Below are 13,986 nucleotides of genomic sequence, written 5' to 3'. Positions count from 1 at the left end.
TGAAAACACAGATATTTGGGGCCAGCATATCTGAGTTTTTTTTTTTTTTTTTTTGCGGTACACGGGCCTCTCACTGTTGTGGCCTCTCCCGTTGCGGAGCACAGGCTCCGGACGCGCAGGCTCAACGGCCATGGCTCACGGGCCCAGCCGCTCCGCGGCACGTGGGATCCTTCTGGACCGGGGCACGAACCCGTGTCCCCTGCATCGGCAGGCGGACTCTCAACCACTGCGCCACCAGGGAAGCCCCCTGAGTTTTAATTTAAGTTCCAATACTCATAATCCTGTGACCTTGGGCATTTTCCTTCTCATCCTCACTTTGTATAATTTTTGTAGATTTTCAATCATATGAGTATGGAAAATTTTATATCCTGCTTTTTTCCTCACTTAACTTTACACCACATACATTTTCCATGTTACTGCATTATCTTTTTGAAGGCTGGTATAATATATGATTTAGAAATGTGCTTGAGGTAGCATAGTTCAGAGTTCTTTATTGTTGGGCCTTTCATCCATGTCCACATTTTCAGCAATAATAACGTTGTGATGAAATTTATTATGTCTAAAACTTGTGTATATTAGCTCAAAGCATATAAAAATACTTTTAGGGATATAGATCATCATAGTGCTTTCTAAATTACACCAATTTACACTCTCACTGACGATATATAAAATTTCCTATTTTACTGCACACTTGCCAGCATTGTTTAACATTAAAAAAAGTCACTGCTAATCTGGTAAACAAAATGTTTTCTCCATATTTGTGAGGTTGTACTTTTTCTCACACAAATATGAATATATGGCATTTCTTTGGTGAGTTGTCTGTGTTCTGGAGTTCCGTAAGTTTTTTTTTCAATTTATATAATAAAGACATTATAATAAAATGTTCGTACTTGGTCTGTCATAAAAAATTTTCTTTCCATTTTATCTTTTTTTTTTGTTTTTTGGCTGCATGGCTTGTGGGATCTTAGCTCCTCATTGATCAAACCCACACTCTTGGCAGTGAAAGTGCAGAGTCCTAACCACTGGACCACCAGGGAATTCCATCTTTCCATTTTGATTATCATCCTCTGAATGACAGCCCAAACTTTCTATTTATGCTATCAAATCTGTTTATTATTCCTACTGTAATTTTTCTGTAACTTCTAGGTTTCGAAGGTTCTTTTTTTAATTTTTTGATACATTTATTTATTTATTTATTTATGGTTGCACTGGGGTCTTTGTTGCTGCGCATGGGCTTTCCCTAGTTGCGGCGAGCGTGTGCTACTCTTCGTTGAGGTGCGCAGGCCTCTCATTGCAGTGGCCTCTCTTGTTGTGGAGCAACGGCTCTAGGCGGGCGGGCTTCAGCAGTTGTGGCACATGGGCTCAGCAGTTGTGGCTCACGGGCTCTAGAGTGCAGGCTCAGTAGTTGTGGTGCACAGGCTTAGTTGTTCTGTGGCATGTGGGATCCTCCCAGACCAGGGCTCAAACCCATGTCCCCTGCATTGGCAGGCAGATTCCCAACCACTGCACCACCAGGGAAGTCCTTGGAAGGTTCTTTTAAGCCTTTAAATTTTTGAGAAAAATTAATTCTAAAAACTATCTTATGGTTTTAATATCAATATTTAACTCCCCAATCCACCTTGAATTTATTTTTATGTGGTGAGAATACAAATTAAAAGATTTTCAAATTTTTACCAATTGTGTAATGCCAGTCACTCTCTTACTTTCTAATATTTTACAACAAAAATTCCACTGGTTGTTGATGTTTTCTTCATGACTTCCGAGTTTTTAAATAGAATATTTAAATTAGTAGGTACAGATTTTCATATTGATGCTTTCCCGTTTCTTGATCCAGCATGCACTATTTTAATTACTGCAGCTTTTTATTATGCTTTGATTTTTAGTAAAGATGGTCCTTTTCATTATTTTTCTTTAAAATATTTTAATTTTCCATTTTTTTTCTTCTTAATGAACATTAGAGTAAATAATTTGGTCATGTTCCCCCCTCCAAATCCAATATATTAAGCGTGATTGGAATTACATTACGACTATAATTTTATTTGGGAAAAATCAACATCTTTAAGACATGTTGTTCTCTCATCCAGGAGATGGCATGCTTCTCATTATTTTAGTATTTATAAATGTTTATAGATACAATTTTATAATATTCTTCCTTGAGGTCACATAGATTTCTTACTTATATATGTATATATATTGTGAATAGGATCTTTCTCACTGTACTTTCTATTTATAAATGACAAGCAGGAAAACTATTTTTCTATCTTGTAACCATCCAGTTTACGGGACTGAGTGTTTCTAATAGATTTTCATGCCTTTGGTTTTTATCTTAGAAGGTATATCTTCGTGTTTTCTGCCAAAACGAAAATTGTGACTCTTAATTTTCTCATTTTATACCCTTTATTTATAAATTTATGTATTATTACTTTGGCTAGAACTCACAGAATAATGTTCAAGATCAGTGGGGATAGCCTTTCTGCTTTGTTTCTGGTTTAAAGGGAAGCATTTAATGGTTCACTACAGAACTGGTTATAGTTGGTTTGAAACAGATATGCTTTAAGTAATGCTGGACAAACACCCTTATTTCTTCTTTAAGAAATTTAAGAATTCACTATGAATATATTTAGTACTGGAGATTTAAAAAATAATATTCTTCTGTAAATTAGTACAGCCACTATGGAAAACAGTACGGAGGTTCCTCAAAAAACTAAAAACAGAGTTGCCGTCTGATCCAGCAATCCCATTCCTGGGCATATATCTGGAAAAAACTACAATTCGAAAAGATACATGCACCCCTATGCTCATAGCAGCCTATTTACAATAGCCAAGACCTGGGAACAACCTAAGTGTCCATCGACAGATGAGTGGATAAAGAAGATGTGGTATATGTACAATGGAATACTACTCAGCCATAAAAATGAAATAATGCCCTTGCAGCAACATGGATGAACCTAGAGATTATCGTACTTATCATACTAATTGAAGTCAGACAAAGAAAGACAAATATCACATATCACTTATATGCAAAATCTAAAATATGACACAAATGAACAGAAACAGACTCACTGACATAGCGAACAGACTCGTGGTTGCCGAAGGGGAGGGGGTGTGGGGGAGGGATGGATTGGGAGTTTGGGGTAACAGATGCAAACTATTATATATAGAATGGATAAACGACAAGGTCCTACTGTATAGCACAGGGAACTATATTCAATATCCTGTAATAACCCATAATGGAAAAGAATATGAAAAAGAATATATACATATATATGTATATATATATAAAACTGAATCACTTTGCTGTGCAGCAGAAATTTGCACAAGATTGTAAATCAACTATACTTCAATAAAATTAAAAAAAATTCTTCAACTACTTTTAGTATTATTTCCCTGTGAATCACATTTCTAGATATGTAGAACCTCATATCATTTGCAAACCTAACTCGTATGGTGCTTTACTTCCTTATTCTGTCTGCATAATGCAACTAATTTGACTTACTGTGCAGTATAGATCTTTTAATCTATTCAGAGTAACCCAATACAAATTCTACGTAGTAGGTACACTTTCAGAACTGTGTTTTGTTTTCAACTGCAGTAGCTTTTCCTAGCTAAAAATTTCTGGTACCATCTTTCTTTTTATTATTTAGATTTTGAGCTTTATTTTATAGTTTTATGATTATAAATGACAAAAATCAATATAATTTGGAAGTTGATGGGGTATAAATTAAATAAAAGGAATACTCATAAGCATGGAAGATTGGTCAAAAGAGTGAATGCCAGAAGAAAGAAGGAAGCGGACTCAATGGCTGAGGGAAGTGAAGGCGGTGAAGAGAACCATTCGGACAATCAAGATCTTTTTCATTGTTCCTGTGTTTCTTCAGAGTGCTACAGTGTGCCCCCGTGCCCTATGTGGAAGCAGTTCTCCCAGAGGATGGAGGTGAGTTGATTGGGATTTTCCTACTTGAAACAAAATCTAGTATTCTGGCTTTTTTCCCCCCCAGAAGCCTGAGGAGGTCTTTATCCTGGTAGAAGGACAGTGATGGAGTTAGGGGAAGCAGCGGAGTCTGAGAAGCAGCTCAGCTCTGCCTTGGGCAAACTCAATTCTTTCTTTGCAGGTGGAGCCAGGAGCATAGGTCTGGGAATTTTCCTCATTTGCCTTTTTCCTTCCCTTTCCCTGTTCTTTTATTCCAATCTCCTTTCTCCCAAAGCAGTGATCTTCCAGTACTTGCAGTTCTTATTCCAGCTGTGAGAAGGAAGGGGAGCACTTTATCTTGTGAACCATGGTTATTATGCTTTTTTCCCCCATCCACTAAGTTGATGCCTATAGCTTTCCAAATGTTGGTGAAGGAATTAGCCAGGCTGCCCTCAGCACCAGGACAGCGTTTTGTGTGGAGGGTAGTAGGTCCAATAGTTACTTTCCGATTAAATAAAAGGAAACCTTTACTGTTACACATATGGTAGAGAAGATGGAAATAGCACGAAGGGGTCTCCTTTATTGTAATTTCTCAGTACACTGCGTGGAATACCATAATATGCTAGTGGAATAGATCATGAATCCTCTTTATTATTCCCAGGCCACCTCACAAAATGGCACTATCCAGCAAAACATTATTTAGTAGCAAAATATATTTTAATTGAAAAATCATTTTAAGTAACTGAATAAAAATGTGTATCAGGAACTTTCCCCATAGACAGGAGAATATGTACATTTTGTGAGAGTGGAGCAGCATCTATTTAATATATTTTTATATAGAAAATACAGGCATATTTAAAAAAAGAAAGTATGTCACAAGAAATAACAAAATATAACACAAAATTAAAAGGTAAACCAAAAGTAACAAGTTGATTAAAACAAGACAAGACCCAGCACCGTGTTGGAATGTCTTTGTGTAAGTTCTGGGATGTCCAGGACTGCCAGGAAGAGATGATCCTGCATTTTAGGAGAGCTGGTTGGTTGTGCAGTGGTTAAAAGCCAGTCCTCCTCTTCCTGGAACAACAACAAAAAAAAGAGATTCAACAGAAAAGACTGAATTGAAGGGGGAACAGCTATTTGGGGGCTGATTAAAACGCAAATGAAAGTCTCAGATACCTGGGCATCATCTGTGATGTTGTTTGGATGGATGGGGGCCATTCCTTGAGAAAACAAAGGGACACGGAGGAAAAGCGCTAACATATGAAAAGATGTGAGAATCAGCACACTGGAGTTTTAGTCCTGGCTCTGTCACTAGTTTCCTGTTCGATAATCTGCTCATCTGTACAATGAGGGGTTTGGACTTGGTGAATCTGAAGGTCTCTTACAGCGTGAACCGTCTGTGGGTGTTATTATTATTTTTTTTTTATAAAATTTTAAATTTATTTTTGGTTGCGTTGGGTCTTCATTGCTGTGTGTGGGCTTTCTCTAGTTGTGGCGAGCGGGGTCTACTCTTTGTTGTGGTGCGCGGGCTTCTCATTGTGGTGGCTTCTCTTGTTGCAGAACATGGGCTCTAGGTGCGCGGGCTTCAGTTGTTGTGGTGTGCGGGCTTCAGTAGTTGTGGCACGCGGGCTCAGTAGTTGTGGCTCGTGGGCTCTAGAGCGCAGGCTCAGTAGTTGCGGCGCACGGGCTTAGTTGCTCCGCGGCATGTGGGATCATCCCGGACCAGGGCTCGAACCCGTGTCCCCTGAATTGGCAGGTGGATTCTTAACCACTGCGCGACCAGGGAAGCCCCCGTCTATGTTTTTTATTTATGGCATCTGTTTAGGATTCATTTTCTGCATACAGAGATCAGAGGAAACAGTCTCTTCCTTAAGGATTGAGCTATCTAGGAAGAATACTGGGTCAGTCTTATTCATCATCAGAGAAGGATGCAGGTTGAGGGATTTAATGAATGCCACAGGGTGTTTCTCCACCAGCTGTCACAGATGCCCAGAAACTGCTCTGTCAACCAGCACTGATTGAGCATCAATTTTTGTTCCTATACTAAGTATGAGGGAGACAATCTTTAAGGCACTCAATCTCGTGGGAGAGAAGGAAATAAATATTATTTGTAAACATTTATTATTTTGATTTCTCAGAAAAGCTTTCTCCCCATCCCATTTCAGGGAATTATACTCCACTTTTCTTTCTTCAGTGAATTGCCAGTCTCTTCTGCCCTTTACCCAAAGGTATGGTAAAAGTTTTAGCAAAATGACTTTTCACGTTAGTGTAACATGACCTAACCTAGGATCACCATTGACTGATCGATCTATGGTGGGCCCTTGAATCAATCTGGACTCATGAGTTCTTCTCCTGGATTTTTAAACTGGGTCAGCACACTATTACTATAGATGCTGGAGTGTGACAGGTAAAATGTGGGCTCTATAAGCAGTTCTGTCCTTCCATGCGAACTGAACAGCAGAGGAAAGCACTCTGCAGCAAGAGAGTCATGGAGAAGATGCTGGAGAGAGGAGGTGAGACGGGAGGTGAGAGACTTCAGATGGCTTTCAAGAACTCAGTCTGGTCGTCCTGATGCTGAGCCAACCCACGTCTTTGGGTTCCATACACGATCCCATTATTGTGATAACAGATTCCTTTCTTTGTTTAAGCCAGTTAGAGTTGCAGTAAGAGAGTCCTAGCTAATTCAGGTCTCCTAGAAAAACCCATCACAGCATAAGGAGGGGCAGGGGGGCTACTGAGGCCTCTGGGTTGACCTTTCCTTGAATGTGGGAAATGCCTCTGAGGTGAATTTGCCATCATTTTTTTGGATTCCTTTATCAACCTTTTGCGTAAAAAAATCTAGAAGATTGTGTTATCTTTATTAATAGACAGTATTTTAACATAAGCTGATAACTACCCTTCCCCTGGTCAAGAAAAAGCTTCTTTGACCCTTGAACAATGTCGGGGTTAGGGGCGCTGACCCTCTCAGCAGTCAAAAATTGGTGTACCAAAAAAAAAAAAAAATTGGTGTACAACTTTACATTTGGTCAGTCCTCTGCTGTTGTGGCTCTGTATCCACAGAGCCAACCAGATCGTGTGCACTGTACTGTGGATTTACTGCAAAAAGTCTGCATTCAGGTAAACAAATCCATGTTGTTCAAGGGTCAACTGTATTTTGATATTAGGGAATCACGCAAACTCTGAGTTTCCTTTTCGTATCTGTAAAATGAAGTAGTTGAAACATAAAGTCTAAAATTATAAGAATGTTACAAATACTTCCTGTTCCTTCTTGAGTCACTGTCATTCTTACTCCTTTTATTTTCTCTCTCTCTCTCTCTTCTATTCTTTGCTCTCTTTTTTCCCAGCAATTCTCTCCAGTTTGACTTCAAGCTCTTTCGACTCTGCTCTCAGGTAAAATGATCATCTTTATCTTGGAAACTTCTAAATATACTTGTACAATCCAAATTTGTCCTTTTGGGTTCAGTTTTTTTTTTCTCTGCAGAGATGGCATATGTTTGAGGTGATATGAAGAAATTCATGGGCATGAGACAGATTTTTTCGTTAATTAAGTTTGTATTTAGATAGATTTTTGTCTTTGCAAGTTGACTTTGATATTCCAATCGAAATGAAATAAAAGGACATGGAAAAATAAAAGCTCTTTTCAGTTAACTTTTAAAAATCAATATGGAAATATCCATTTGTTTTTAATGATTCCTATAAGATGGAAGTAAATATACAAAATACAAATCTAAGTGATGTAATACAATGATGTATATTAAAAGTTTTAAAATAGAGCTGGTGATGTTCCAACATTGCAATATTTGTGAGGACAATGTTTTAATATTGAAAATATTTTGTCAATGGTATGATGCAATATGTAATCAGAATGGTATGTTACTGGCATAAAAACAGATGCATAGATCAATGAAACAGAATAGAGAACCCAGAAATAAATCCACACGTATATGGTCAGTTAACTTACAACAAAAGAGCCAAGAATATACAACGGGGAAAGGACAGTCTCTTCGATAAATGGTACTGAGAAAACTGGACAGCCACGTGCAAAAGGATGAAAGTAGACCATTATCTTACACCATACACAAAAGTCAACTCAAAATGAATTAAAGATTTGAGTGTAAGACTTGAAACCTTAAAACTCCTAGAAGAGAACATAGGTGGTAGGCTCCTTGAGGTCAGCCTTGGCATGATTTTTTTTGGATTTGACACCAAAAACAAAGGCAACAGAAGCAAAAATAAACAAGTGGGACTACATCCAACTAAAAAGATTTTGCACAGCACAGAAAAGCATCAGCAAAATGAAAAGTCACTCTACTGAACGGGAGAAAATATTTGCCAACCATATGTCTTGTAAGGGGTTAACATCCAAAAAATATAAAGAAGTCATACAACTCAAGAGCAAAAAAATCTCCATCTGATTAAAGAATGGGCAGAGGACCCAAACAGACATTTTTCCATAGAAGACACACAGAAGGCCAACAGGTAGGTACATGAAAAGACACTCAACATCCCCAATCATCGGGAAACACAAATTAAAACTACAATTAGACATCATCTCACGCCTATTAGAATGGCTATTATCAAAAAGACAAGAAATAACAAGCATTGTTGAGGATGTAGAGAAAAGGAAACCCTTGTGCACTACTGGTGGGAATGTAAATTGGTACAGCCACTGTAGAAAACAGTATGGAGGTTCCTCAAAAAATTTAAAATAAAACTACCACATGATCCTGCAATTCCACTTCTGGGTATTTAACTGAAGAAAACAAAAACACTAACTCTAAAAGATATCTGCACCCCCGTGTTCATTTCAGCATTATTTACAATAGTCCAGACATGGAAACAACCTAAGTGTCCATCAATGGATAAATGGATAAAGAAAATATGTGTGTGTGTACACACACACACACCTACACACCACAATGGAATATTATTAAGCCATAAAAAGAATGAAATCTTGCCAACTCTGACAACATGGATGGACCTCGAGGGCATTATACTAAGTGAAATGAGTCAAAGAAAGACAAATACCGTATGATCTCGCTTGTATGTAGAATTTAAAACCAAAACCCAAACCAAACTTACAGATACACAGAACAGGTGGGTGGTCGCCAGAGGTAGCGGTGGGGGTAGCGGGTGAGCAAAATGGGTGAAAGGAGTCAAAAGGTACAAACTTCCAGTTATAAAATAAATGTCATGGGGATGTAATGTATAACATGGCAATTATAATTAATAATGCTGTATAGCACATTTGATGTTGCTAAGACAGTAGATCTTAAAGGTTCTCATCACAAGAAAAAAATTTTATAACTATGTACATGGACTTACATAGTTAACTAGACTTATTGCAGTGATCACTGTGCAATATATACATACAAATATTGAATCACTATGTTGTACTAATATACTAAACTAATATAATGTTGTATGTCCATTACACCTCAATACAAAAGTTTAAATTATTATTTTTTAAAAATTATTTCAAACTATTTCTCCTTTGATTTATTTTTGTGATAATCTTTTCTCAACTATATTTATCTGGTTAGAAATGAGAAACCAATTGCTAGAACATATTTTTACATAAATTTTCTTGTAATCCATTAAATACTGACTATATATACCATAAAAAATATGAAACAAAAATTTTGACTTTAAAAATAAACATTCCTTATCATCAATTTTAATTCTATTTTTTATTATAAACAGGAATAGAAATGAACATCAATAAAACATATTGAGTTTGTTATTTATTTGCATCCTTGCATATGAAGGGTGAAATCTTCTGTTCAAGAAGGCAGTTAATTTATTTGTTTAATTAACGCTTTTTCCTTTTTTGGGGGGGGAAATATGGAACACTTCACAAATTTGCAAGTCCTCCTTATGCAGGGGCTATGCTAATCTTCTCTGTGTTGTTCCAATTTTAGTATATGTGCTGTAACACATATGTGTCTTTGAGAAATCATTGTTTTATTTGTCAATCCTTAACTAATACTTCTTCGTTTGGTTTTAGTTCAAATTTAGGGAATATCTCAAAATGGATAGTTTTGGATACAAAATGCTTACATTCAAACTAGAGGTACCTTCTGGCTCTCGAGACAACTTAACTAACTTGAATTTCAGTCTCCTTAATTAAGTTACAGATAAATAGTAGTTTTTGGTTGTCTTACCTGGAACAGTCATGTCCTGTCCAAGCCGAGAGACAATGGCACCGGTTTGGTCTTACGCATTTTCCACCATTTAAGCAGGGAGACTGGCAAACAGCTGGGATGAGAAATTCATGTATTTATTTAATGAATACTGAGCAATTCTGAAGATGCCCATGAAGGCAGGCAGAATAAGATTTGACTCTTTTTGCTCCAGCCGCCACCATTCCTCATGGACTGCATCCTGCTACTTTGCTCAACCTCATGTCATTAAGTGGTACCACCTCCCTTTTTCCTTCCAACCGAGTCCATTTTCATATTTAAGCCCCAGGTTAAGTTCTACCTACATACTGAAACCTTTGCTGATAACTCAGTCGACTGATTTTTCTCTTTAATCTTTTTATTTGTTCAACCAATTTGACACATTCTGTTTTGAACTGTAAATTATTCAAATACTCGATGAGACTGTAAGTCTCTGGAGGGAGCCAGCACTGAACTCTATGACCGATGAAGTCATTACATCAGACATCAACTCTTACGACAACAGATCAGGCACGCAGATTGTCTAACATGACAGATGATTCAAAAGCCCTTTGTGTTTGCTAGGAAACGTATTTCATGGCTTTTACCATTGGAATTACAGAACCTGGGGTAGAGTTAAAAATTAGCCACAGGTGAAACCCTGAGTGAACACCCAGAGATTTACTACATAGACAACTTTCTCACAAGTCCTTAGTCTCAGAGTCAAACACTTCATCTACATGAATCTATCTGTTAAAAAACCTAAGGACACTAAAAACTGATGAAGACCAGTCAGTTTAACTTATCAAAGAGAAAATAAAATGTCTGTTGGGAGGAAGCTGGAAACGAGACACATTTAAGTCTCATGATTTCAGCCTCATTATAGCTTGGAAAGGGCAGGTTTCCCCAGAGGAAAAACTCATCTTCGGTGAGAGATAAAGAAATGTCACTTCTCTAATCACTCATTCATAAAATATGGGGAAAACGTCAGCAATCCAGGCACTGGATAAGCACAGAGAGAGGACAAGAGGGAAAACACCAATCTTTGCCCTTAGCTTTCTTGACGAGCAAGCGAACAGAATGAGCGTATTTGCAATATAACAAAAAGGAAATTATGAAATAAAGCAGGATTAAAAATAGCAAAAATAAAACCCAATCATCCACAACTAATTCTCCATAACTGCTTGCTAATGTATATAAAAAAATTACTCTTTTTCAAGAGCATGATGATTTAGTGGTACCTGACTGTACTAACAATTTTTTTTTTATTATTTTCACTTCTCTGTCTAAAAGCCTAACACTTTCCTCCTTCCCTATAACATGGGTGCCCCCAACGTTCTATTCTGGGCCACCTTCTCACACTACGTGTCTTCTGCAAAGACTTATTTTTTCTCCCCCATAAATGTTTTCCAATGATGACTGACATATTTCTATCTTCAATGTAGATGAGTCTTCTGGGACCCTAAACCATCATCTAATTGCCTGTCAGACCTCTCCCTTTTATGTTCCACTGGCCTCTCAAACTCAGCATGTCCTTACTTACTTAACTCCTTTTCTGTACCTTCAAACCTGTTCCTCTTGGGTTCTCTATCTCAAGGGTAGAAGTGGCACCGCCTTCCACTCAGGGGCCCAAACTGGAAATATCAGTCTTGACTCCCTTCAGACCTTTCCTCCTACAATACATCTATAATAATACAAGTAGTGTTGACTCATCTCCCTAACTTCTCTCCAATCCATCCTTTTTGGTCGTCCTCATTTCTCTAGACTTCATAACCTCTTGCCAATTCTGCTTTGATAACTCCCTAACAAGTCTCCCTAATTTAAATCTTGCTTTCTGCCCTTCTCCATACTGATGCCAAAATCATTTTTCAAAAAGAAAATCTGATCACATGATTTTCCTGCTTAAGACCCTTTAGTGGCTCAGAAGACATAATCCAGCATCTTGAACTTGGCATGCGACGCGCTTCCTAGTCTGGCTCTGCCCATCTTTACAGCTTCATTTCCAGCCACACCCCTCCACTGCCTCGGTGGCTTCAGCTCTATTTCGCTGATCACATTTGTGCTGCACTTCTACGCCTTTGGCTAGAACGAGCTCCTCCTGGTGACTCCTCTTCCTTTGATTCTGTGCTTGAAAAGCCTTTTCTGAATGTCTGCACTTGGGTAGTTTACCCATCTTCACTGTTGTCCTCTAGTCACCTACTTATAGGCCACTCTGTATCCCTTCTTATTTTCTACATTGGATTCTGGAGGGCAGGAGCTCCTGTTTTATATACTTTTGTATATTTAATATCAATACTTAGTGGGTATAAGTGGGATATGGGCTGAGGTAGCTGCAGCAAGATTGAAAAAAAAGACTATACAGCTCATGTCATTAAGGTGCTTAATGTCAGTTAGGGAGCTAAGGAGCTAAAAGAAATACAAATAAATCAGATCAACTGAGCTTTAAATGGCATGGTTCTAGCTAATTGTGTAATATCTATAGACATGGGATGTTAGAAGATAGATTATCGTGGTAGAGAGCAAGTTTAGGGACAAGAGGAAACTTAGGCAGGGCTTTGGAGGTTGGGTCAAGTTCCAATAGGTAGAGGAAGCCACACCTGCAGGGGACAGGATGTGACTGGCAGGATGGGAAGTAAGGTGTATCAGGTGTGCTGACGCCAGTCTGAGAGTCAGAAGAATTTGGGCTGGATGTGAAGACAACAGGCAACCATTTTAGGTTCTTAAAAAGGGCAATTCATGCCCAAGGTCGTGTGTAATGGTGTTGTTTTGGAAAAGGAGATGGGAAGGTCAAGTAGCAGACTCTGGCGGTGATCCAAAGAAGAGGTCTTTTACTAGCTGGTGATAGTGGGGATAGAGTAAGATGCAAGAGATACTGTGCAGGAAGGAACAGAAGGAGTGCTGACACTGGTAATCTCAGATGAAGGGGAGGGAGAGTGGAGGATGTCTCCATCTGGAAGCATGACGCCACCACCTGCAGAGAGAAGATGCCTGGGAAAGGGCAAGGCTGGTTTGCAGGTAGGTTCAATTTTGTATGCATGAGAAATAGAGATAAATACCAAGGTTGATTTGTAATAAAGAAATACCAAATAGATTGCTGTAAGAGTTTCAAATAAAAGCTTCAAATTTAGCCTCCGGTATCACATTTTTCCTTTTCTACACTCATGGATGCCTCACTTTTGGCTTTATGTGGGGTGGACGCACATCTGATTTTGCCTTTCACTACCATTTCCCTGGCTTACTTATTAATAGTGCCCCTTTCATTCTCAAAAACGTCCCAGTCTGGAGGCTAAATTATATGGTCACCCCAGCCTCAGAGCTCATGACAAGCTCTGGTGTCAGCTAGCCTGTTCTACTTTTCAATTATCCTCACTAGGAGGTGGTATACATATTATTTACAGGAGGAATAGTGGAGTGTTAAATAAATATAGCAAGTTCTTTGCTTTTAATAGTTGCCTGAAAATTAGGACATTAAAAAGGTAAAAAAATCTATCATTTTAAACTGATTGATTTATTAGACAATTACTGAAGATCCTATCATATGCAGGCACTATGCTAGGTACTGAAGATATAAAGATCACAAAGGAATATCCCTGCCCTCAGGTGGCATATAATCTAGTGAGGGCAGGGAAAGATCAATAACCGAGCAATTAAACAGATGTCAAAGTACAGTGGGATAAATGCCCGTATTTGAGATAGACAAGGGTTACTAAGGGGACATGTTTGTCACCAACAAATCAACAACAGTTTGTTACTGTCTTCCATGATAAGGAACCATCTCTTGTTGAGTTTTTTCACTTTAACTTAAATTGTATTTATTTAGAGCCTTGTTCTTTCTAGATAGTACTGCGAATTTAGTGATTTAGCTTCATAGAGATTAAAATAAATATTCTTCCAAACTTCCGCATTATGTTTCCT

At 38.1% G+C, this 13,986-nt stretch overlaps 1 protein-coding gene and 1 pseudogene across 1 annotated transcript in view; both read right to left on the bottom strand.

Moving 5' to 3' along the window:
• Positions 1-4,478: 4,478 nt before the first annotated feature.
• The window catches only part of SVEP1 (sushi, von Willebrand factor type A, EGF and pentraxin domain containing 1), a 185,492-nt gene continuing 175,984 nt past the window's right edge, over positions 4,479-13,986 (bottom strand). The window contains exons 47-48 of the mRNA XM_060154645.1: positions 10,075-10,168; positions 4,479-4,984 (exon numbers count right to left, since the gene is read on the bottom strand). Of these exons, the coding sequence (XP_060010628.1) occupies positions 4,963-4,984; positions 10,075-10,168 (116 nt within the window). The 3' untranslated portion in view covers positions 4,479-4,962. The remainder of the gene's footprint in view (positions 4,985-10,074; positions 10,169-13,986) is intronic.
• Positions 9,749-9,848, bottom strand: LOC132523994 (U6 spliceosomal RNA; annotated as a pseudogene).

Source organism: Lagenorhynchus albirostris, chromosome 7 (genome assembly GCF_949774975.1).
Source record: "Lagenorhynchus albirostris chromosome 7, mLagAlb1.1, whole genome shotgun sequence".
Classification (NCBI taxonomy): domain Eukaryota; kingdom Metazoa; phylum Chordata; class Mammalia; order Artiodactyla; family Delphinidae; genus Lagenorhynchus; species Lagenorhynchus albirostris.
This window is presented reverse-complemented; position numbering and strand designations above follow the sequence as displayed.